A 25481-nucleotide genomic window follows, 5' to 3' on the forward strand; every position below is an offset into this window, starting at 1 on the left:
CAAAGTTAACTCTGAAATAATGTTAACTCTGTAACTTTGGGGAAAGATGGTAAAGCTGAGCACAGATGTCCAACTCCCACCTAAGCTACCTCCTTCTGAAAGTGACAGAAAGGACCAAGGCAGTATAAAAATAGGGGGAATCTGCTTCGGCATGGGAACATAGGAAAGGCTGCCATCAATATGCCACCAACTTTGAGGAATTTCTGCGAGGTACAGTGCCAGTGAAACCAGATTGAAGTGACTCACAGCTCTCCTTCCTGAGAAAGCAGTATGGTGCTGCGGGGAGGGCGGACATGCTCACAGGACCCACCTCACAGTCTCAGGTGGAGAGTGAGTGAATGCTGGAGGAGAGGCTGGGCCACAGGAGGGGTGCAGAGCCCATTAGGGGGAGCCCACCTCTCCTGTGCAGCCCACAGCCTTCTGGAGTAGCTGGGCCATTAGACCCAAGATCAAGCAAAGCCCAGCCAAGCCCACTTTCCCAGGACCAACTGGGGCAGCTCTGAGCCACAGCAGGCAGAAAACAAAGGAGAGGCCAGGAGGAACGGTGTACATCTGGACCAGCTGTGCCGAAAAACTAGAGAAGAAATACCCACAAAATGGGCCCCTAATGCCTTGGGCTGCTTGTCCCTAGTTAGTAATGTGAAACTTCATCACCCAATTTTCCAAGCTAATATCCAAGGTGAAGAATCCTAGCATCTACGTAAAACAATGAGGGGACCAAGATAACTGACACATGCTATAAGCAAAGACCAGGCCAGGAAAGACCTAAAAGGCACATTGAACCTATGAAATTTTTCTGAAACATAAAGGAGGCAAACAAGAAGTGCATGCAGAGGAAGAACATCACCTCTAAAAAGATTTGCACTAGAACAAGAAGTCAATTGCAGTGTCTGTTTTGTACTTGAAGGAGTTTAAAGAAAACCTGGTCTCTAAGATGTAAGAAATGCGATATGTAATAAAAAGAGACTGAAACTAAAAGAAGCCGGCAGAGTTAAGATGCTAATGACAAGAAATGAATAATGTTATGAGAATTTTAAAAAGCATTAGAAACATTAAAGAGCAGAATTTAATTGTTGGAATCTGATGGATGTTAGGGAGGACAGTGTTGAGATATTCTCTCAGAATAGAGAATAAGGACTAATATAAAAATGAACAGAGAGAAAATAATAATATGAAGAATAAATGACAGACTCTCTTGTGAATTACAGTTGACCCTTTAACAATGTGGGGATTAGGGGCACTAACCCACTGCTCAGTTGAAAATCTGCATATAACTTTTGACTCCCTCAACACTTAACTACTAATAGCCTACTATTGACAGAAGCTTTACCAATAACATAAACAGTCAATTAACACATACTTTGTATGTTATATGTATTATATATTGTATTTTTACAATAAATAAGCTAGAGAAGAGAAAATGTTATTAAGAAATCATAAGGAAGATAAAATATTTATTCAAAAATATCCATGTCTAAGTGGACCACTGCAGTTCAAAACTATGTTGTTCAAGGGTCAAATGTAATGGTATTTCTAAAAAGATATCAGAACAAAAGAGAAATAACTAAAGATATAATAGAAGAAAACTGCAATCTGAACATCCAGTTCTTCAAATAAATATGCTAATCAGCTCAGCTGGTGTGGCTCAGTGGTTGAGTATCAACCCATGAACCAGAAGGTCACGGTTTGATTCCCAGTCAGGGCACATGTTGCAGTCTCAATCCCCCGTAGGGGGCATATAGGAGGCAGCCAGCCAATGACTCTCTCTCATCATTGATGTCTGTATCCCTCTCTCACTCTTCTTTCCTCTCTCTGAAATCAATAAATAATATTTTTTTAAAATGCTAATCATATTTCAGACAAAATAGACAAACACCCAATAGGTACTGTATTTTCTTTATTAATTCCAAGGATTAAGAAAGAATCCTATATGGCCCTGACTGGTTTGCCTCGGTGGATAGAGCATCGGCCTGCTGACTGAAAGGTCCCAGGTTCGATTCCGGTCAAGGGCATGTACCTTAGTTGTGGGCACATCCCCAGTAGGGGGTATGCAGGAGGCAGCTGATCGATGTTTTTCTCTCATCAATGTTTCTAACTCTCTATCCCTCTCCCTTCCTCTCTTTAAGAAATCAATAAAATATATATTAAAAAAAGAAAGAATCCTATAAGCATCTAGCTAGCACATGCAAAAAAAAATAAAGACAGCTATAAGGAATCAAATCAGATTGCTTCAGATTCATTACAACATTGATGAAATGTCTAGAGAGGTTTGAAAAATAATATTATGGTCATAGAAATCTATACTTTATAGGAAAAGCCACAGAGAAAAACTGTGATCTATGTAATAGCATGGAAGATATAAAACTCATATACCCTTCTTGAAAAATATTACTCAAAGATGTATTCATGCCATGGAGAGATAAATTAAAAGACACAACTCATGAAAGATTGTCATCAGAAATAGAAGCCCTATAAATTTGAATCTGAATCTTAAAATCATAGTTATTATAATCTAGTTTTAAAATAAAATCAATATCTCAAATAACAATTGAAAATTATTCACAATGTAAAAAATAAAGTTAAATAAAAACTCAAATTATAATAACACAAAATTAGAGGTGATGAGGAATGGGTTGTAAATAAATGTGCTATTCTATGTAGCTAACAATAGATTTTTCATTTTTGTATTGGTACTTAGAGAAGTAGAACCTAGTATTTTAAACTGAAAATATAATTATACAGTACTCTTATTATAATGAAGATGCCATATTATTTAGTTAAAAGTATAGAATTTGATCAAAACTGTAATCATACACAAATTTACTGGTTTAAATACATTTGATAGCAACTAAAAGAGTAAAAAGTAAGTATCCAAATCAAGAAGTTGAAAAAGAATGGCAAAACAAACATAACTAAAAAATGAAGGTATTAATAAAAATGAAAGCAGAAGCAAATAAATTAGAAAGTAGGTAATAGAAGCAGAGCCAATAAAAATCCAAGTGTTGCTTCTTTGGGTTAAAAACACACACAAGACAATGAGATGTTTCACTGAAAATTTAACTTGTGTTTTTTGCTACATGTTCTTTAGCAAGAGAAATGTCTGGAAAACTTATCTATCTCTAGGAGCAGGAGCAATCTTTAAAGGGGAAGACAAGTGGAGCCCTTCCTCTGCCCCCAAGCAACTAAGGTGTCTGCTTTAAGGAGGATGAGCTCTACTCTGCAGCAAAATGGAATAGGACCATTTAGGGATAGGGTTTTAAAAGAAACCCTCTCAGCCTCTTGGGGGTTTAGATATCTAAGAAGAAAAAGACAACAGAGGTTCTGGATCCATGGGAGAAAAATAACCAAATCACTCCAACAGTCTTCCTGCATCTTGGGAGTGGCTCCATATGGAAGTAAAAATACTGTTGGAAGAGGTTGCCACCTGGAAACCTGGTGAGGAGCTTGAGGATGCTGGAAATATATCCAGGGACCTGAATCAGTGGAGGTAACCAGTCTGACCAGGGTTAACAGCATCACCAGTGGCAGTAGGCAGCAAGGGCCGCAGAACGCAGGCTCTTCCATTTGGTGATGGAAAGACCACCAGTGTTGTTGGCTATTTTGGAGGAGGGTGCTGCTTGGAGAGGGAGATGCTAACTCAAGTAAGTGTGGCAGGTGGAGTGCTTGATTCAGATGTAATTTAACTTGAAAAAATTAAGATGTGTGATCATATTTTGCATACTAAATGTAAGATGTTAATATCAATTACATCAATAAAGAAGCAAACTAGTTTAATCAAGGAAAAAAGTGTGTGTGGGGGACATAGCTGTAATGAGAAAGAGCATATAACAGAAGACATAGACATTTAAAAAATTTTACTAAGCATAGGGTAATAAATTTGAAAATCTCAAGGAAATGAACTATTCTCAAAAAAATATAAATTTCTAAAATCCACACAAGAAGTATAAACCTAAAGTGATCAAGAAGCATGGAAGAAGTCAAAAAGAACTTGCAAAATGGGTGAGGTGAGGGACATAAAATCCTGATGGTTTTACAGACTGGTTTTTTGTTTTCAAAGAGAAGCTAATTTGTATATTCTATAAACTGTTCCAAGGCATGTAAAAAGATAGAAAGCTTTCTGATTCACATTGTAAATCTAGGATAATTCTGAAAATGAAACCTGATTAAGGATGGCATAATCAGAGTAAAATATAAGCTTCTTTTACATGTACTTACAGGGGGAAAATCCAAGATAATTAAATTGATTAAAAGAATAGTGCAGCATAACAAAGATAGGTTTATTTCAAGAATGCTAGTATGGCTCATTATAAATGTGAATTCGAAGTTCATTTATCCAGCAGCAGTCAACATCTCCATCCGGATTTCCAGTAGGCAGATCTAGACACTCTACTAATTTCCCTCTCTAAAACTTATTCCTCTGCATTTTTCTTCAAGTCAATAAGTAGTAACTGATTCTTTCCAATTGCTCAGACCAAAACCTTAGGTACCATCCTTGATGCCTCATTTTTTTTTTTTGCTTTAAAAATGATCTATTTAAAAAATTTGTGGAAAATGTACATAAAATTTACCATTCTATTTTTAAGTGTACAGTTCAGAGGTATTCAGTATATTCATATCATCGTGCAACTATCACCACCATCCATTTCCAGAACGTTTTTTTCATCTTGCAAAACTGGGATGCCTCATTTTCTTTTACTCCACACATAGATTCCATCAAGAAATCTACTTTGTCAGCTCTATTGTAAAAAAAGATCAAGAATCTAATTGGTTTTCATTATTTAGTCCAAGTCACTATGTTCCACTCAGACCCTTTTATAATGTAAGACAGATCAAATCCTCCTTCCTTTTAAAAACTCTCTAGTAGTCTAGAAATAAATCCATACTATTATGGTCAATTGATTTTCAGCAAGGATGCCAAGATCATTTAATGGAGGAATAATAGTCTTTTAAACAAATGGTGCTAGGACAACTGAATCACCTCATACAAAAAAAAAAATGAAGTTGGTCCCTTACCTCACACCATATATAAGAATCAACTAAAAATGGACAAACACCTAAATGTAAGAGCTAAAACTATAAAACTCCTAGAAGGAAAGAGGCTCAAGTCTTCATGACCTTAGATTAGACAATGGTTTCTTAAATATGACACCAAAGCACAAGCAACAATAACAAAGAATGAACAGATAAATAGGACTTCACCAAAATTAAAAACTTTTGTGCAAAGGACACCATTACGAACATGTAAAGACAACCCACAAAATGAGAGGAAATATTTACAAGTCATGTATCTGATAAGCATCTAGTATCCAGAATAAATAAGGAACACTTACAACTCTACAGCAAAAAGACAACCCAATTAAAAATTGTACAAAGGAATTGAATAGGCTTTTCTCCAAAGAAGATATAGCTATAATAATAAAAGCATAATATGCTAATTAGATCAGACAGCCAAACGACCTTCCGGATGTCCTTCCAGACGAAGCCAGGGCTACAGCTGCGGGATCGAGGCAGCCGCTGCAGCTGTGAGGGAGGGATTGAGGCAGCTGCTGTGGCTGCGAAGGCCTACTCTTGCAGGAATTCCATGCATCGGGCCCCTAGTATGTATATATACACAAGTAAGCTAGAATTTACTCATCTCATAACTGGAAGTTTGTACCTTTTGACCACTTTCACCCATTTCCCCTACCTCACACCCCTCTGCTTCCATTTAAATGAAAATGTCTATTATAGGCAAATCCATAGACAGAGAAAGATTTGTGTCTGTCAGGGATTGGGGATGGGGAAGTGAGTGACTGCTAATGGATATGGGATTTCCTTTGGTGAAAATGTCTGGAATTACATAGTGATTATGGTTGAACATCATTATGTACATACCAAATACCATTTCATTGCACACTTTAAAATTATTAAAATGGTGGATTTTATGTTATGTGAACTTTTTCTCAAAAACAAAGAAGAATATTCTCCAGTAGTTTCTCAAATGACTTAAAGTATAAGCCAAAGTGCTCAGGAATGTCTTGTAAGAGCCAGAAATCTCCTCCCTAAACAACTGCTCCACTTCCTCCTCACCCACTCTGTTCCTGCCAGAATGGTCTCTTTGGTGGCTCCAGCACCACCAGAACCTTTCCCGGATCAGAGCCTTTGCACATGCTTTTCCTTCTGGACCCTCTTTTCCAAGATAACCTATGACTTGTCCCTCACTGACTTCAGGTGTCTGCTTAAATGGTACCTTGTCTTTGCTCTCTCCTTGACCTCACCCCACCCCTCATGGCATATCCTATTCCTCTTACCCTATTTCATTTTCTTCCCAGCACTTACCACCTGAAATATTATACATTTATTTGATCATTGCTTTTTATTATCTGTCTTCCCACACTAGAATGCAAGCCCCTTGAGGGCAGGAACTTTGTTTCATTCACTGATGCATCTATAGTACCTAGAACAGTGCTCAACACATGCGAGGCACTCAATAAATACGTTTTAAATGAATGAGTGTATTATGTATAATAGAATGAATATGAGGAAATTGATGGCTATAATTTGTCACACTAATAGAGCAAAGAAAAAAATCACATCGCTATTGATGTAGATTCTAAAAAGACATCTGATATTTCAGCTGGTTCAAACACTGAATAAATAAAAAATATAACATCTCAACATGAGAAAGAATATCTGTTCTTCCAACAGACATCATACCTTACAACAACATTCTCATTAAAGTCAAGAACAAGACAAGAGTATTCATTATTATCAGTATTTTTAAATATAGCTCCAGGATATTTAGTGAATGGGGCACTAGTAATAACAATTGCAAATATATATTGGAAGTTCCTTTGGGCACTGTTCTAAGTCCTAAGTACTTGATATGTATTACCTATTTTAATACTCACAACACCTGAGATGATATGAGTATGTTCCCATTATTGGGGACACAGAAAAGTTAAATAATTTGCCCAAGGGTATCCAGCTGCATAGCTGAGCTAGAATGAGAACCTAAGCAGTCATTCTGTACTAACCATTATGCAGTACCACCACCTCATAAGAAATCATTTAGATAAAGATGCTATAATGCTGGAAAACAAACCAAATTTATTCTCGCTCTAGCTGGTATTATTGTCTACCTAGAAAGCCCAAGGGAATTAAGAGAGAAAAAACTACCAGAATTAGAATTGAATATGGTCAGTCATAAGATGTTTATACACTAATCAATAGTTTTTCTATATTCTAGCAATAAACACTTCTAAAATGTCAAGAAAAATATATCCCATTCCCTAAGGCAAGAAAAATACTTTAAAATAAACTCAACATCAAATGGAAAGGATCTATATGAAGAAAATGACAAAACTTTATGGAGAACCCAGTAAGAAATTTTGAATAGAGAAATGTCCTATGTTCATAAATGGATAGATTTGGTATTAAAAAGATGCCAAATGTCCCCCAAATTAATTCTGGAGTTACTGAAATTAAAATAAAAGCCCCTACTGCATTTTTTGGAACCTTACAAAAATTAAATTGGTGAAAATAAGGGCAATTGTGATAAAGGGAGGGCTGCGTGTTATTCACAGCCAATGGAATGTGAGTAATGTGCATCACTTCCAGCCTAGTCCACAGACGCCTTCCATGTGATATTCTTCCATGGATGTTTCCTTTCCAGCCCATAAGAGGAACTTCAAAGCCACATGCTGAAAATGGCAGAACTTTGGTCAACTTGAATCGCAGAATCTGAGAAGTCTACCACACTAACCTGTTCCTGACTCAGAACTCCATGGAATAATATTCAGAAAGCTAGGATGCCAATTCCAGAATAAACAGATCAAAATTTAAAATCTCAGGAATAGTATAAGCCGTACTCTCCAAGAGGATGGCCACTAGCCACATATGGTTACTGAGAATTTGAAATGGTTAGTTTCACATATTGAAATGATAGTATTTTGGATACATTTCATTAAATAAAATATTATTAACTATTATTAAAGTTAATTTTACCTATATCTTTTCAGTTTTTAAAATGTGGCTACTATAAAGTCACATGTGGTTTGCATTATATTTCTATTATACATCTGGTTTACAGTATATATAAAAATGTATATTATTTTCTAAAGAGAATATTTAGCATAGGTATTTTAAGTGAATCAGGAAAATATACATTAATTAAATGCTGGAAGAATTATTGAGTGACTATGGGGGTAGGAAAAGAAAAGTCCACTATTTGAGGCCACATACTAAAATATCAGATAAGTTTAAAAATGAAGTAATAAAAGTATTAGGAGAAAATGTAGGTGAATATTTACAAAAATTCTTGTGATGGAAAGAGTATGCCAAACATAAAATTAAAAGTGAAAAAAATGGCCTTGATAAACTTGACTGTATAAAATATTAAAATTTTCAATATTATCAAATAACATGAAAAGCAAAATTGAATGTCACATGAAACATGGGGCTATATCTGCAACAAATGTGACAAAGGGCTAATATGCTTATTTTATAAAGAACTCTTAAAAATCAGTAAGAAAAAGAACACTCCAATAAGAAAATGTGCCAATAACATGAACAGCCAATTTATAAAAGGAGACACAGAAATGAAAAAGATTCCTAGCAAAAAAGAAATTCAATCTTAGTAGTAATCAAAGAAATGCAAATTAAAATAGCAATTGCCAAGGTTCAAAAAAGAATAATATGCAATGTTGGCAATGAGTGCTCTCATATACTGTTATAAAGCTCTAAATTGGTATGATCTTTCTGGAGGACAATTTGGCAACATGTACAAAAGGCTCCAAAATGTGCATACACTATTTCTAGGAATTTATCCTCTGAAAATAATCAGAGATGTTCATATAAAAATACAAGTATGAGTTTATTGCATTGCTGTTTTGCAATCAGGAAAAATTGGCAACTACCTCCATGCCACGGGAGCTTCTCCTTGAGTAATTATGGCATGCCCATAGGGTAAAATGTTTTCAACAGCTATTGAAAAAAAAAAAAAACAGCAACAGAGAATATACATCTACCTCCTATGCTGGCCCAAATTCCCCCAAATGGCAAAGATTTTTTTTTAAGGGGGCAAAAAAATCTCTAGTGGTTCTGGAAAGCCATTAAGGAAGACCATCAATGAGCAGAATATTTGTAGAATTACTGGAATATAGGAAGGGTGGGCACAGATTGTAGGATAAATAAAACTGGAGGAAAATGCAACTCGAAACACATCAGAGGGGGCCAGGCCCAGAGTGGACAGGCCATGATGAGACACAGTGGTGGAGAGTATCTGCTGGCCTGGGGAAACATTCCCACTGACTTGCTAAATTAAAGGAGCCATTTCTATAGTAAGAGCAGGTATTTGTTTATATATGTTCATTTATATGCACTGAAGAAACTGTCAAGACATATGCCTGTAGATGTTAACAATGACCTTTCAGTGGCCCATTTTTCATTTTCCTTCGTGCTCCTCTGTGTCTTCCAAGTGTTCTGCATTGAGTACATATCAATATTATGGTTAGAAAACAATAATTAGCATTTTAAAATAAAAAAGCAAAAATAAAAACAAAGAGAATTTGAAATTTTTATGTAAGAAAGTAACTACAGTCTTATTATTTTTCTTTTGAAGCATTGCAGTAAACCCCTGGCTGGTTTCCCAGACTCTAGGCTGCTTGTCCCACTCTGCCCTCAGGATTGCTACCATCTCTCACCCCCTATTTAAAAACCTTCTGTGGCTCCCTACTACCGACAGGTAAAGTCCAAACACATAGGCATGCAGGGCCTTCACTATCCTGCCTTCCTCCCAGCCCGTTCTTCTATTTCTCACCCTGCACACTGAGCAATCCAGTCCTAACAGACTGTTTGCCAGTTATGAAAGGCTCCACATGCCTTCCAACTCCACTCCTTTGCTCATGTTGCCTGGCATTACCCAAGCCTGGCAGATGGGCCTTGGGGAAAACTGCAGCCAGAATCAACTAGAATAGCTCTGTGGACCTACACACTACAAGATGCACTGCCCTGTTAGCCAAATATTCTGGGAAGTGCAGTAGGCGCAGGTGTGGAGGGACAGTGCAGACCTCTGAGATTCAAGGTCTGGAAATAAAAATTAAATGCAGAATCCCATGGTGAAAATTCCAGGGGGCTGTGAAAAGGTCCCCTTGAGACATGGATTTGTTGGTCTGTATATCCACCTCCTTGCTTCCATGTGTGTGTGTGGAGGGGGAGAGGGGAGTGGGAGCTTGGGAGTCGGAATACTGGCCCAGACCTTTGGCCTCCTCTCCACAAGGGCAGGCACAAACCTGGGTAAACACCCACACCTGCCACCTCTTGGCTGTGAGACCTTGGCAAAGTGACTTGATCCTTCCTAAGTGAGTCCGCGCTACAAAACAGAGACAGTACCACGCTGGGGGACTGGATGTCATCACCTGCATGAGCAGGCATCCCGTAAATGGCAGTTGATGATGTCATAATTATATTTCCCTACCTGGTGCAAGAGCTGCTTCCCAGGGCTGAAGTCATGCTCTGGGAACGGGGCCCAGGGCCATGGAGGAGGCCTGGGGAATGTCCCTGGTGAGGGCTTTGAGGTCACTATGGATATTCAGGACCCCTGCCCCCCGCCCCCCGAGACTTCCAGGATCTCCTTCTGGGCCCTCACTCACTTGGTGTTCTGGGATCCACTGGCCTGGGTGGAGCATGTATTTATCTAATATCACAGCACTGGGGAGCTGAGAGTGGCATTCACCCGGCCAGGCATGAGCCCTGGTGCTGGCACCACAGACCCACAGCCAAGCACCTGTCCACTCTGAGCAGGGTCCAGGACAGCTCCTTTCTTTTAAGAATTGTTATGTGTGTGGTGGGAGAGTGCTGAGCACTGAGGACCTGGCATGGAGGGTTAAGGAGGAAGCACCCACTAAGCCCTAGGGCAGTGATGGCGAACCTTTTGAGCTCGGCGTGTCAGCATTTTGAAAAACCCTAACTTAACTCTGGTGCCGTGTCACATATAGAAATTTTTTGATATTTGCAACCATAGTAAAACAAAGACTTATATTTTTGATATTTATTTTATATATTTAAATGCCATTTAACAAAGAAAAATCAACCAAAAAAATGAGTTCGCGTGTCACCTCTGACAAGCGTGTCATAGGTTCGCCATCTATATTTAAACATTTAACAAAGAAAAATCAACCAAAAAAATGAGTTCGAGTGTCACCTCTGACACGCATGTCATAGGTTCGCCATCACTGCCTTAGGGTCTTCCTCCCTCACTTTGGATGGGGCAGTCATCTCTGACCTATTTGAAGTGGAGGGAGGAGTAGAGATAGTGGGCCATCTCTCCCAAGAGCAGAAGCTTTGGGCCAGAACAAGGCACTCAACTTGGAGATCTGCTTTTTGTTCAAAGGATTTGCCACCACAGCCACCACTGGACAAAAATCCCTGGATGCACTCCCAGATATGCCCCCAGGGTAGCAGGAGCACTGGAAACTGTTCTCATCCCATGGGGTCTTCCCACTCTGGAGGGATGGATCTGGCAAGGCACCTGCTACACTCTCCCTGAGGGTACTCACATGAAGGAAGAAGTGTTGCTTGAACCCCAGAGTCAGCCCCATGGAGCCCGGGCCTCAGAGGGCGGAAGGCCTGTAGAGCCCATTCTTGATCTTGACCTGGAGTCTCTACCTTGAATATCTGCATGGGATCAGGGCTTTAGGGAAGAACTTATTGCCAGTACTACCCTCGACATGTCACCCACCCCCATCTGTTAAATGAACAGGCAACCCTGTATACTTCATCCATCCCAGTGATCCCCAAACTGTAGTGTTACTTACACCCCCTTAGGGGCAATATCACTGCATAAGCACACCAACTATGTGCTTGCTAGCTTAAACAATCTCACTTTCCAAATGCCAAAGAGGCTGCTACAAACAGAGCCATGGTGTGGGCAGGATGGATATGTATGAAGCAGTCCCTGCTGGCTGGCCCCCAGCCGGGTCTCTCCCAGAGCCGGAATAAGAGCCAAGAAGGAGAGGAGGTTTCTTGCCTGCGGACAGACATCTAAGTCACCTAAGAGCATTAGAAAGTTCTTTAGAAAAAAATCTGGGGCACGAATGGGACACTAGTACCTTCAGGATTAAGATCTGATCAGTCAGGAGTCCCCTCCTGCCTCCTAATGTTTAGAGGATCTTTGGATATGTGGGCTGCACAGGTGATCCTCCTGCCTGGAGGGAAGCCATGGACATGGACCAGAGGTGGCACAGTCCTCCCAGCGAGCCTGGCCCCTTTCTTAGATAAAGCAGACTTAGGAACATAGTGGCCTCAGCTGAAAGCTGCCCGTTCCCCCAACACAGGGGTTCTCAAATGCATCAGAGGGTCTGATTCACAGGAACTCTTCTCACCCCCATGGGGTCTTCCCACTCTGATTTGCTCAAAATAAAAAGTTTCTCAAATTTGCTTCTCTAATGAGTTCCCAGGTGACAATGACACTGATGCTGTCGGTCCAGGGACCATACTTTGAGAACCACTGCTCTAGAGAATGAGATCACCTGCAAAGAGAAGATTCTGAGATGCTGAGAACTCAAATGAACCTCCCTGGATGATGAAGCCAAGGAAAATCACTCAGATACAAACTACAGTGTGTGCATTCCCAACGCCACCCAGAGTGGCCACGTGGTAGGTCCCTGGTCACTGCTGGTTCCAGTAAATTTTCCACTGAGATCTCTAGAAAAATCCCCACTAGAAAACAATGTCATATCCCAGAAAGACCCAGTTAAGAAGCAGCAGCATGGCCTGTGCTGGGTTCCATGGGAGTGTGACTTGCTGACTTGGCCAGCTCCTCCCTTTGTCCTGATGGCCCCTGGTGACGCAGCACAGGGGCTTGGATTTATCGGCACCCCTCCCACCCCCATCGCACCATCGCAGGTGCAGGCCGACTTAACACAACAGAGGGCCTAATGGACAGAGATATCTTCTTGAACGTACATATGCCAGGTAGCATGCAGGGTGAGGGGCCTGAGAGGTCAGTGTGGCTCTTGTCCACAGGGGCTCTCCAGTCCTGTGGTGGTGGGTGATGGATGAGGAAGCAGATGGTATATTGCACTGCACTGTGCAAGGAACTGGTACAGGGAGGAGCATGGAGACAGCACACCTGATCCAGCCTGAGGAGGCATGTTGAGTCACGTGTGGCAGAGGATGTTCCCACAGAGAGAGAAGCCAGCATAGAGGTGTGGCTGGACCAAAAGAGAAGGACGGAAGGTGAGACAAAGGAGGAGGCCTCAGGGGACCGTGAAGGGTCTCTCCAGCCACGCTGAGGAGCTCAATCCTGCTCAGAGCAGCAGGGAAGGCTGATGACTCTAATAAGGTTGGCTCCTAGATTAGATGCAAGCACAAGGCCAGCCTGCCCTCCACTGCAGAAGCGTCCTCCAGGCTACCGTTCCATAATAATAAGCGGTAATTTAGAGGAAGGGACCAGAGGCCCCTTTGGTGGGTCAGATGGTGACTGGCCAGCAGAAAGGACTTCAAAGGGCCAGGCAGGGCTGAGGAAGGCTGAAAGGGCAGGTGCTTTCAAGAGGAAGCTCTTGCAGATGATGCCCTTTTGGTGTTGGACAGATCAAGGGCCTCGGTGGATCCCGACACTTGGGGGAGGCCTCTGGCACAGAAAGGTCAGCCCCAGAAAGCTCCAGATCACTGAGGACCAGTGACTGGCAGGGAGTCTCCAAGCCGGCTTGGAGGGTGGGGAGGGTGGGAAGTGATGTTAGTGGCAGGTACAAAACCGAGCCACACAGCTGGGCTCCTGAATGGGGGTCAGATATGGGCTAAGAAACGAGATTCTAGCTGATAAAAAACGTAACAGCTACCCCTTACATGGTATTTATTATGATCCAGGCACTTCTCATAGCACATTAGGTTTCTGAGCACATTAATCCTCATGACAACCCTAAGAGTTAGCTAGCACTGTCATTATCCCCATTTTCAAGATGAAGAAATGGAGGTATAAAAGGGGTAAATAATTCTCATGGCTACACCCTTGGGAGTGTCAAGATCAAGGTCAATAACCAGATCTCTCTAAGTCCTCATCACAAATTCTTTAAGCTAGCAATAATTTTAGAGTCAACTGGCCAATCTCCCTTAACTTATAGAAGGGGGAACCGAGTCCCAGAGAGACTGAGTGATTTGTCCCGGGATACATAGTTGGTTAATTGCATCAAAAACTAGCAGCCAGAAGAATAAATGATAGGACCTGGACCTGGGGGGAGAGGCCTAAATACCCCTGTTATTCTCCGCTGGTCCTTCCAGACACTGGTGCTCACTGCCTTTATCGCCACCCAAGCCCTGCCTCCATCCTGTGCCTGAAGTGCCCACATGGGTGTCACTCTGCATTCTGGCCTCTGACTTCTTTGGCCCTGGTGATCTCTACCATCACTCTGCTTTAGCTATTCACGCACAGCCAGGGCCTGGATCCTCAATCCCTACATCCTCTCCCAGCTCTGACCACGGCCTCCCCTCCTTCCAGCTCCCTTACCCCCACATCATCAAGTTTGTAAGAGACTTCCAGGGCTCCACTTCTTCCAAGCCCACAGCTCACCTGCCTGCCTACCCCTCTCCATCGTGGGGCCCTGGACCACCCTCTCAGCAGCACCCTCAATCTTCACCATCCACACCCACTCTGTCTGCCACCTGGCAGAGTCCCAGGGCTGGGGCAAGGCTGTTCTCCACCTTCTCCATCCTCCTCCACAGCCACCGGACTGCTGAAGACAGTCACACTGCCGAGCAGACTGGGTTGCTCTGAGTGCAAGGGTTCCCATCACCAGAGGGCATCATTCCACCCTGCATTCCTGAGCCTGGGGTGAAGGACGCAGCACTGGGGGCACACTGAAATCACCCGGAAAGCCCAAAAGTGTTCTAATGCTGGGGTCATTTCATGTAACTGTTCTGAGGGCTGGCCTGGGCACCAGGATTTGTAAAGCTCCCCTGGTGATTAAACAATGTACCCTATCCATATAGGGGAATACAACTTAGCTGTATAAAGAAACAAACTTCTGATACATGTACATGGATAGTCTTCAAAAACATTGTGCTAAAAAGAAGCCAAGCACAAAAAAATACATGTTATATAATTATATGAAAATTTCAGAAAAGGCAAAACTATAGCGCAAGCAAACAAACCTGGGCTGGGGGCAGGACTGACGACCAACGGGCATGAGAGAACTTTTAGAGTGATAGGAGTGTCCTAAGACTGGGCTGTGACGATGGCTGCACAACTATTATAAACTTTCTAAAAATAATTGAACTGTATACTAACAATGGAATGAGTTGTATGCGGTATAAATTATCCCAATAAAGCTGTTAAAAGTGCGGGGAAGGGGAGAGGGAAGGGAAAAAAACCCAAGTTATAAAATTTAAATTTTTGTTTGTGTTACAAATAAATTCCCCTGGCGATTCCAATGAGCAGCTAGAATTGAGAACCCCATGAAGAAGGCCTGATACCTACTGACCCCAAGGCCACGTTCTTTCCTCTCTGGCCCTCCACAGCTCAGGGCTTGGCACATCACAGGCCACATCATTATTTTTTAAGTGAATGGATATGCATTTCTAGAGTTTCTCTCATGAATAGTGGCAAAGAGATTGTCCATTTATTAGCACCAAGTATGCATAAGTCTTTCACTTATGTTTTCTCATTTCCCAGTGCCTGTGAGGTGGGACTAAATCTCCCTGTTTTACAGAAGGGAAACTGGGATCTCATTCAGGTGAAGTGAACTGCCTGGTGTCACACAGCCATTGCTTGGCAAAGCTGGGCCTAGAGACGGGCACATCTGACCCAAAGCCTGAGTAGCCTCTGGGTCACCACCCACTGGCCTTAAATCTCAGTTGTCCTGGGTTCGAAGGAGCAGCTGGTCCCAAGGTGGGATGGCCCTCAACTCTTCCCCCCTTTCAGTCCCAATGTAATGAGCTCCTTGTTATTGAGGTTTTCTCCCCAGCTCCCTCCAACTTCAGAATTGCTTTCATTTGACATTCCTTCCAGTGCACCAGTCCGGAACAGAAGTGCTTGATGCTGCAGATCGACCAGTTTCATAAAAGGAATCCAGTTTCCTTTGCACTCACAAAAAGCTGTTAGGCCCTGGCGAGTTTCCAGGGCCTGCACTCCAGCGATGCAGCCCAGACATCAGGAGAGGGATGCCAAAGCCCTTGGGCACAGAGAGGAGTCAGCTGGGCGGAGAGATTTAAATCGAAAGGGGTTCTTGCCAGCAATACCACCAAGCAACATCCTGTCCTCAGAAAGGAGGTTTCCCTCTGATGCCCTGAAACTCGGCTGAGGGCCCCCACACAGCTGTGCAGGGAGGGAGATGTGCTACCAAACTGTCAATACCTGACCCCAGTGGGTGGGAACAGCATAATGGAGAAAACACTGACCAGTACTCCGGAGGAGGTCCGGGCTTCCAGCCTCAGCTGGGCTCTTCACCAGCATGTGCCCTGGGGCAAGAGGCAACCCCCTCTGCAAGCCTCAATTCCCTCCTCTGTCAGCTGGGAACCATAACTCCTCCCTAAAGGGTGGTTGGCTGTGAGAGTGTTAGGGAATCCATAAAGCATTCAACCAAGCCAGGGCTGAAAATGTAATCTCTTTAGGTCAAGGCTTTCAGGTTTTTCTACTCTTCCAGGTCACATGCAGTTCGCTTGTGACTTCAGTAAGTTATGGATGGAAAGGAGCAATGGGAGTCTGGACCAGGATTTAGTCCTGACTTTTTTGTGAACAATCTTTCCTGGCTTCAGAGATGCTTTGAAACCCTGAACATTTTCCCACCCCCTCACTGGGCCTCAGTTTCCCCTTTTATACAATGAGGGGGTTAGGAAAGTGTCTCTGAGGGCCCCCCAGGCTCTGACAGCCAAAGACTCTATTGGAAAAAAGCAGGTCCGCCCTAACCGGTTTGGCTCAGTGGATAGAGCGACGGCCTGCGGACTGAAGGGTCCCAGGTTCGATTCCAGTCAAGGGCATGTACCTTTGTTGCGGGCACATCCCCAGTAGGGGGTGTGCAGGAGGCAGCTGATCGATGTTTCTCTCTCATCGATGTTTCTAACTCTCTATTCCTCTCCCTTCCTCTCTGTAAAATATCAATAAAATATATTTAAAAAAAAAAAAAGAAAGAAAGAAAGAAAAAAGCAGGTCCCTCCAAATTGCTGCAGAGTCCCATGTTAATGGGGCCACAGACTGGCCTTCCCCACCCTCCCCCTCAACCAGTCTCATACTCATTTCAGAACATTTGTGGCTGCCTAACTAAAGGGCAGTCTTTCAGCAAAAGCCTCTTCAGTGTTTGGCAATGAGTCACTCCTGCGAGAGGTCAAGTTTTCTTTGTGCCTCACCCTAGGGATTGAGAAGCAGAGAGGTGGGAAGAGGAGGGCCAGTCTTGCCTGGGAAAAGCATGCCTTGTTTGGATAACCACAGATGGTGGGGCCAAACACTTAGGCTTTTCAAGCACTTCCCCAAACATCCCTCTCTGTGCATGAACTTTACAGTTGACAAAGTTCTTTCAAATCCATGACTCATCAGATTTTGGTAAGAATCCTGAAGGGATAGGGGAGGAAATCGCAGCTGAGAGAAGAGAGGTGACTTCTCCAAGGTCAATGCATCGAGTGGCCTGTCCCTCCCCTGGGAGAGATGGGCAGAGCCGCAGAAAGGTAAGTGCAAGGCTGGAGTGGAAATCAGGTCTAGTAATTCCCAGCCCTCTCTGCCCCCACCCTCCTGCCAGAATGGGTGGTTCCTTTCCAACTCCTCCCACTGAGGTTGGCCTGGGCATCTGGCTCAGCCTTTCTTCCCCACAGGGCTCAGTGTTTTTCTCTTGGGCATCTGAGCACACCTGGAACGTCTTGCTTTGTTGGGAGGCTCCAAGTATCAAGGAGACGGGAAAGTAGGAACTATAAGGAGAATGGGAAGAAAGACAAGAGACAATTTTGCCCTCATTTGAGTGGGAAACCTTTTTAAACATTTGATAATATCCACTCTTAGTAAGGATGTGGGGAGATGGGAATTTTCAAACCCATTGGTGGGACTAGAAATTGGAACAGCCTTTCTGGAAGTCAATTTATCTCACTATTTTAAATGACTTAGTAATTCCACTTCTAGAAATCTGCCAGGTGGGAAGGTGTTGGCTGTGATGTTAAAAAGCTATACACATCCATAGGGGCCTGGTTCAATAAATTATCATCTATCCATCTGACAGAACACCATGGACCATTAATAAGAATGAGATCAATCAAGACTTCTAAGATCTGTTGTAAAATGAAAAAAGCAAAATCTACAGTTGAGTTTAAATAAATATAATGAAAAAAACCTGGGCAGATGAACACTGAACTGAGAGTGGGAGAGAATGTGGGATTTAGGGCAATTAGCAACCTTTTTATTTTTTTACTTTATATTTTGGCATTTTTTTTTTTGGTTTGTTTTTGTGTTTCAAGTACTACAGATGTCCTCCATTCCCTCCCCCCTGCCACCTCCAATTAACCCCTCTACCCTGTCATGATTTTTAGATGGTCACTACAGCATCAGCAACAAGGACAACAAACCTATAGGGGCAGTGAGGGAATAAGCTACAGGATTTAGCCAAAGGCACAATGAAAGGGAAGGGTTCACTTCTGAGCGATCTAGGATGGAGGTTTTCACCTGTCCCATGCACAAATTCCTCAGCCACCAGCTCTGTTTTGTCAAAGGTAAAACAACTTTGGTCCTGCTAATAAATGTCTGCTTAAAAGCCCTGTGATACTGCCCATCTCTGATTCAGCCATAATGCCCTTGCCTGGAGATGACAGCGGCCAACAGGGAGGTGAGAGCTTGACCCCTCAGCAAAGCCTACCTCGGAGAATCTCTGCACGTCTTGGGTTAGTGTGCCCACTCGCTTCCACTGGAAGTGCTTTAGCAGCTTCAGGATGGCTGGATTCACCGCATTGTCTGACGGGACAGTCCGGAAGAAGTAAGGGTATTTTTTCTTATCAGCCAGGACAGGTGTGGTCGCGGCAAAGGAAAGCTGAAAAACACAAAAGAGGGAACACTTTTACTGATGGGCCTCACTGCTCTGAGCCCAGGATCTTTTGGAGCAGAAGAGACCTTTAGTTCTGATTTTGGCCCAAACACACAGGGCAAGATATTTTTAAACCTTTTTATTATAAAAGTAATGCATTATAATGAAAGAGAATATTTTAAAAATGCAAAATAAGGAGAAAGAAGGAAGAAAAATGAGCCAATATTTTACCCCTCACCAAAGAACCACCATTAATATTGTAGTCTATTGACTTCTGGTCTTTTTTCCATGCACATTAATTCTAAAAAAAATCCTGAGGTCATTCCACATATGTAATTGAACTGTTTCTCTCCACCCCCCTCACTCCACACACTTAGCATTATCACACAAGTACTCAGCCATCCCATTAAAAACTCTTTGTAAACATTTTTACAGCTGTATAATATTCTAGTATATGTAAATAAACATCATTTATTGAATCATCTCTAATTGGGGGGCACTTAGATTGTTTCCAATTTGTCATTGTCATATCATTCTGCAAGCATCCTTATGCACAGCATTTTTTATCTAAATTTCAGTCTATTTCTATAGGATAAAAGTCTGTGATATAAAATTTCCCAGATAAAGGATATGCGATTTTAAAGACTCGATCCTTACTTCCAAAAAGGATTGTATCAATTTACATACCCACTAGCCAGGTATGATTAGAGAGCTAATTTTACCACATTCTTTTCAACAGAGGAACTAAAACATTATTTTAATTTTATAATGATTTATCCCTGAAAAACTGGAATCATATTGCAATCACTGGTTATGCATAATTAATCTTTTTCCATGTGGTCATTAACCAGTAGTATGTTCTATTTCAGGAATTTGCTTTTTCATGTCTTTTATTTTCTGAGTGGTATTCTAATACTTTTCTTATTGAGTTTAATGAAGACTTTTATATGTATAACGTTCAACTCAGACGGTTACAGTTGCTGTATCCCAGTTTGTTTGCTTTCCCATTTTGCGTGTGTATTTTAATTTATACTAAGTAGTCAAATCTGCTCCTCTTCCCTTTTATTATTTCTTCTTTTTAAGTGCCAGTAAGTTGCTAAATTGGATTTTAATGATGTCCTACAAGGCCTAGCTTAAATGTCACCTCTTCCATAACACTTCCTCTGATCTCTGCTCTCCCTTCCCTCGGGCTAATCCGCAGAAGGTGCCTATCAACCTTTTTGATCTTTGCTGTGTGATGGTGGGAGAATGGTATCTTATAGTTCTAATTTGCATTTACCTTATTATTAGTGAGGGTGAGTATCTCTTTCTATGTTTGAGAGCAATTTGCATCCTTTGCCTGTTTTCCAACTGGGCTCATTTTACGGATCAGTTGGTAGAAATAATCTTTTATATTAAGGAAATTAGCCCTTTGTGATATAAGTTACTAATTTCTCTCCCAGTTGTATACCTTTTCTTTTGATGTTTCTTGTAGTGTCTTCTACCATATGGAATTTTTTTTTAAAATATGGTTGAATTTATCTACTTTTAAATTTTATGTCTTCAGGTTTGGTGTTGTATTTCCCACTCTAAGATTATAAAAATTGCTTCATGGTTTCTTATAATCTGCCATCTTTCCCTTCCTTCTTCCTTCTGTTCCCCTCTTTGTTTCATTTAAAACTTTGATCCAAAAAGGGCATGGTTGAAGCAAGCTCACTCTTGGCTACCACCAGCTTTCTTCCCAAACTTCCCAGGAGCAGCTCCAGATCTAATACTTCTCAGAGTCCAATTTCAGCACCCAAGGAAATAACATCCTGGCACCCTCAGGCACCAGCTGAAGATGCTCTTGTAACCTGAGGAAGCACTCCTTCTCCCCGCCCCTCCCCCCAAGACTCTGGCAGAGTGGGGGCAGTGGAGATTTGTCCCTTTTCCTGATCTGTCTCAGAGGGCAGACAGCCACTACCCAGGATCCCTGGGTCTCCTGGGTCCCCTCAGCAGCCTACACTGTTGGTGTGTGAAGCTGAACACACACCAAACAGCTCATCTGCTGTCACCTGGAACTAAAGAGCCCCTAGAAGAACCAATTTTTAAGATCCTCAGAGACAGGGACACCATCCCAAGACTGGTAAAGGTCAAGGATAGAGTGGCTGTTTAAAAATTACAACAAGGACCAATGGGAAGAGCCTACAGAGAGGAAAATCCCAGCTGGACAGATTGAGGAACACTAGCATTCAGAGTTGTTCAGCAATGAAAGGCCTGCTGTTTAAAGTAGTGAGATCCCTGTGTCTGGAGGTATGCAAACAGAGGCTGGACCATGACCTAGAGAGAACAGAGAGGGGCTTCAAGATGTCTATGAGCTCCCCAAAAACTGTATGAAAAAGCTGGTGTGGGTGTATATGTGCGGACAGACACAAATTTTTCTGAAAAGAGGATCCACCACTTCCATCAGATTCACAAAGAGGATCTTAAAACCCAAACAAGATCAGCACTCCAGCATGCAGGTGATATTTAGGTCCCATAGTGAGCTCAATAAAAAGAAGCTCTGCAGTCCCCTAAAACCCACTGTTCATGATTTTTCTCAATATTAAAACAATTCGAGGCTCCTACAGTTACCAGCACAAGAAGGAGCTATTAGAAAAATCAGGGAGCAACTATTTCAGGGCCTGCGATGGTGTATGTGCCATCACATCCCCAAAAATGCTTTCCTAATACATTTTGGAAACTGTTGGTTTTCTGATGCGATTTCTGAATCACACTCCGGTTGATACTTTGCCATTATTGTCCCATTAGTTCCAGGTCCACAATTAATTGTTGCTTGAACAACCTCATATGTTTGCCCTGTAGGTAATTACAGTGGTTACTGTTCAGTGAATAAATGGTCCATTGTGTTTACAATGGGCTTGGAGTACAATATATGCCCCGGGTCTAAATCATGTTGGGTGCAAAATATTAACTGGCACTGACATTTTCTGCACCATTTGAGACAATGCACACTTGGATTAGATGGCTTAGCATCACTGTTCCTCTGGCTTTCACCTCCTAAAACTTCCTTCCCTGGGCGAAGACTGCAGGTGCCTACTAGCACTGTTGGATGGTAGAAACCTGCAAAACCATCTAACTCTGGGATGCTCTACCCTGGCTGCACACTGGAATCACATTGGAAGATTTTTAAAAATAGTAATGACTTCGTTCCACTCCAAACCAACTGAATCAGAATCTCTGGACACAAAGGCGACATCAGTATTATTTTAAAACTTCTCAGGTAATTGTGATGCCCAAGGAGGGTTGAGAATCCCTGATATAGATTAACACTCTTAGCTTTTTTTCTTTCGGTTTTATTTTGAATTGGTTTCAGGTATACAGCTTAGTGATTAGACAATCATATACTTTACAAAGTGTTCCCCTTGATATTTCCAGTACCCCAACTGGCATTACACATAGTTATCACAATATTATTGACTATATTCCCTAATCTTTACTTAACTTCCCTGTGACTATTTTGTAACTACTAATTTGTACTTCTTAATCCCTTCACTTCTTTTACCCAATGTCCCCCGCTCCTTTCTGGCATTCACCAGTTCGCTCTCTGTGTCTATAAATCTGTTTCAATTTTGTTTGTTCATTTATTTTGTTCTTTAGATTCCACATATAAGTGAAATTATATGGTATTTATCTTTCTCTGACTGACTTATTTCATTGAGCATAGGTACATCCATGCTATCCCAAATGGTAAGATTTCATTCTTCTTAAAATAAAATTTTATTGATTTCAGAGAAGAAGGGAGAGGGATAGAGAGATAGAAACACCAATGATGAGAGAGAATCATTGATCAGCTGTCTCCTGCATGCCCCACATGGGGATCGAGCCCATAACTCAGGCATGTGCCCTGACCAGGAATCGAACCATGACCTCCTGGTTCATAGTTCGACATTCAACCACTGAGCCACTCCGGCCAGGCTTCATTCTCTTTTATAGCCAAGTAATATTTCATTGTATATACCACAGATTTTTTATCCACTCATCTATTGAAGGGCACTTGGGTTGCTTCCATATCTTGGCTGTTGTAAATAATGCTGCTATGAACATAGGGATACATATATTCTTTCGAGTTAGTGTTCTGGTTTTTTTCAGCTATATACTCAGAAGTGGAATCGCTGGGTCATAAGGCAAATCCATTTTTATTCTTTATATATTTTTAATTTTTTAAATCCCCACCCAAGGGTATGTGGTTTTTTAAACTGATTTCTTTAGAGAGAGAAGAAGGAAGGGAATGGGGGGGAAGGGAGAGAAACATCAATGTGAGAGAGAAACATGGAGCGGTTGCTTCCCATACACACCTGACTGAGGATTGAACCCACAACCTTTCTGGTGTATGGGACAATGCTCCAACCAACTGAGCCACCAGGTCAAGGCCCAAGGCAGATCCATTTTTAATTTTTTAAGGAAACTCCAAACATTTGGAGTTTCCATGCCCTTTTTGCTAGTGGCTGCACCAATCTGCATTTCCACCAACAGTGCACAAGGGTTCCCTTTTCACCACATCCTCACTATAACTTGTCATTTTTTATTTATTGATGATGGTCATTCTGACAGGTCAACGCCCTTACTTTTGAATAAGTAGGCTGAGACCCTGAAATGGGGAGATATCGAGATACCCACAGTGGCCAATGAAAGAGAGAGAAGCAGCACTCAAATCCAGGTCTAAAGGACTCTAACAGTAGTGCTTTCTCCCCCTGATGGCTGCCCCCCTGCCTTGCATGTGCTTGCCCGGCCTTCCTCCCCCAGCACAGTCAGCATCTTGAAACACAAGGCCTGTTGCATAAGGGCCCTAACTTGACAGACTCTCCTGCCTTATTTCACACAATTGAGTTTATTTCTAAACACACTGTGATTGCGGCTTTGAGTTAATCCCTAAACCAAGGATTTATTTGAGAGTACTTTTAAATTTATTTTATAGCGTTGCTATTTCTAGTTTTATTGCATTGTTTTGAGAATTTGGCATGTACAGTGTTTGCTTTTGGACTTTATTGAGATTTCTTTTGTGGCCTATTATACAATCAATTTTTGTAGAAGTTCTATGGTGGCTGGAAAAACAGATGGAGTCTCTAGTTGTAAACTATAAAAATTATCAGGTTACTTATGTATAAGCGATAAAACCAAACTAACCAATTATATTATCACATGTTTTATATTTTTATTTACTTGACCTATCAAAGACTGAAAGATTTGTTAAATTTTTCTCCATTGTCTCTCACAATTTCTTCATGTTCTGGGTGGGGCAAAAGCAGGCTTACAGTTGTTTGTATGGAAAAATAATACGATGAGTAACAAATAATAATACAAGAATAAACTCTGTTTCACATACTCACAACTGTAAACCTACTTTTGCCCCTGTATTTCAACAGTTTTTGCTTTACATCTTTTGATTTTATGTTATTTTGAGCATGAATGTTCATTACAATTACACTGTTATTTTTCAGCAATGTATACACTTGCTTAGTACAAATATCAGGTACTTAATAGATAATCATTGAGTAAACTGAGTATTAAAATATTTTTCAAGGTAAAATAAACCCCTTTGTCATTTTATTGTTTTGTTTTATATTATATCTTGCTTGGTCATAAGGCAAGATATAACTTTATTTTTGCATTTGCCTGCCATAGCATTGATCCTCCTTCTATTGGTATTCTATTAAGATTGTTTTAAGTGTATTTCTTGAAAAGAGTACATGAATGAATTTTAAATATATATGCTTATTAATGTAATGAATACTTGGTTTTGCACTTATCATCTTGTTAGCAGTCTTACTCTTTTCAAGGCTTCCTTTTTGTTTCCTTTGTATATTTTGATACTCAGACTATATATCTATTCTTCTCCATTCTGGATATATTAACCTTGCTTCTTGTTTCAACCTTCTGGAGTACCACTTAATATTCTGAAGAATAGTGTGGGATTGAAAACTTGCCCAGAATGAGCCTCTATTGCTTTGACACATGGTAGAATTTAGCTGGGTATACAATTCTTGGGCTATCACTTTCTCCCCTTAAAACTATAAAGTGATGCAAAGGAGAAATCGGGGCTAGTTTGATTATTGTTCATTTGTAGGTATCTAGTTTTCTCTGCCTGGATGCTGAAAAAATTATTTTTCTTTATTCTTAGAATTAAAATATTTTGCCAAGATAGATCTGGCTGTGGAACTCTTTTTTTAAATATTTTTATTGATTTCAGAGAGGAAGGGAGAGGGAGAGAAAGATAGAAACATCGGCTGCTTCCTGCACCCCGCTCCCCCCACCGCAACCCAAGCACATGCCCTTGCCTGGAATCGAACCTGGGACTCTTCAGTCCACAGGCCGAGGCTCTATTTTTTTTTAAAATATATTTTATTGATTTTTTACAGAGAGGAAGGGAGAGAGATAGAGAGTTAGAAACATCGATGAGAGAGAAACATCGATCAGCTGCCTCCTGCACATCTCCTACTGGGGATGTGCCCACAACCCAGGTACATGCCCTTGACCGGAATCGAACCTGGG

The 25481-nt window shown here is 41.5% G+C and overlaps 1 protein-coding gene across 1 annotated transcript in view; it reads right to left on the minus strand.

Annotated features, from left to right (window-relative positions):
- The window catches only part of GABBR2 (gamma-aminobutyric acid (GABA) B receptor, 2), a 319570-nt gene that overhangs the window by 176255 nt on the left and 117834 nt on the right, over window positions 1-25481 (minus strand). The window contains exon 3 of the mRNA XM_005870646.2: window positions 18807-18977. Within this exon, the coding sequence (XP_005870708.1) occupies window positions 18807-18977 (171 nt within the window). The remainder of the gene's footprint in view (window positions 1-18806; window positions 18978-25481) is intronic.

Source organism: Myotis brandtii, unplaced genomic scaffold (assembly GCF_000412655.1).
Source record: "Myotis brandtii unplaced genomic scaffold, ASM41265v1 scaffold320, whole genome shotgun sequence".
Taxonomy (NCBI): Eukaryota; Metazoa; Chordata; class Mammalia; order Chiroptera; family Vespertilionidae; genus Myotis; species Myotis brandtii.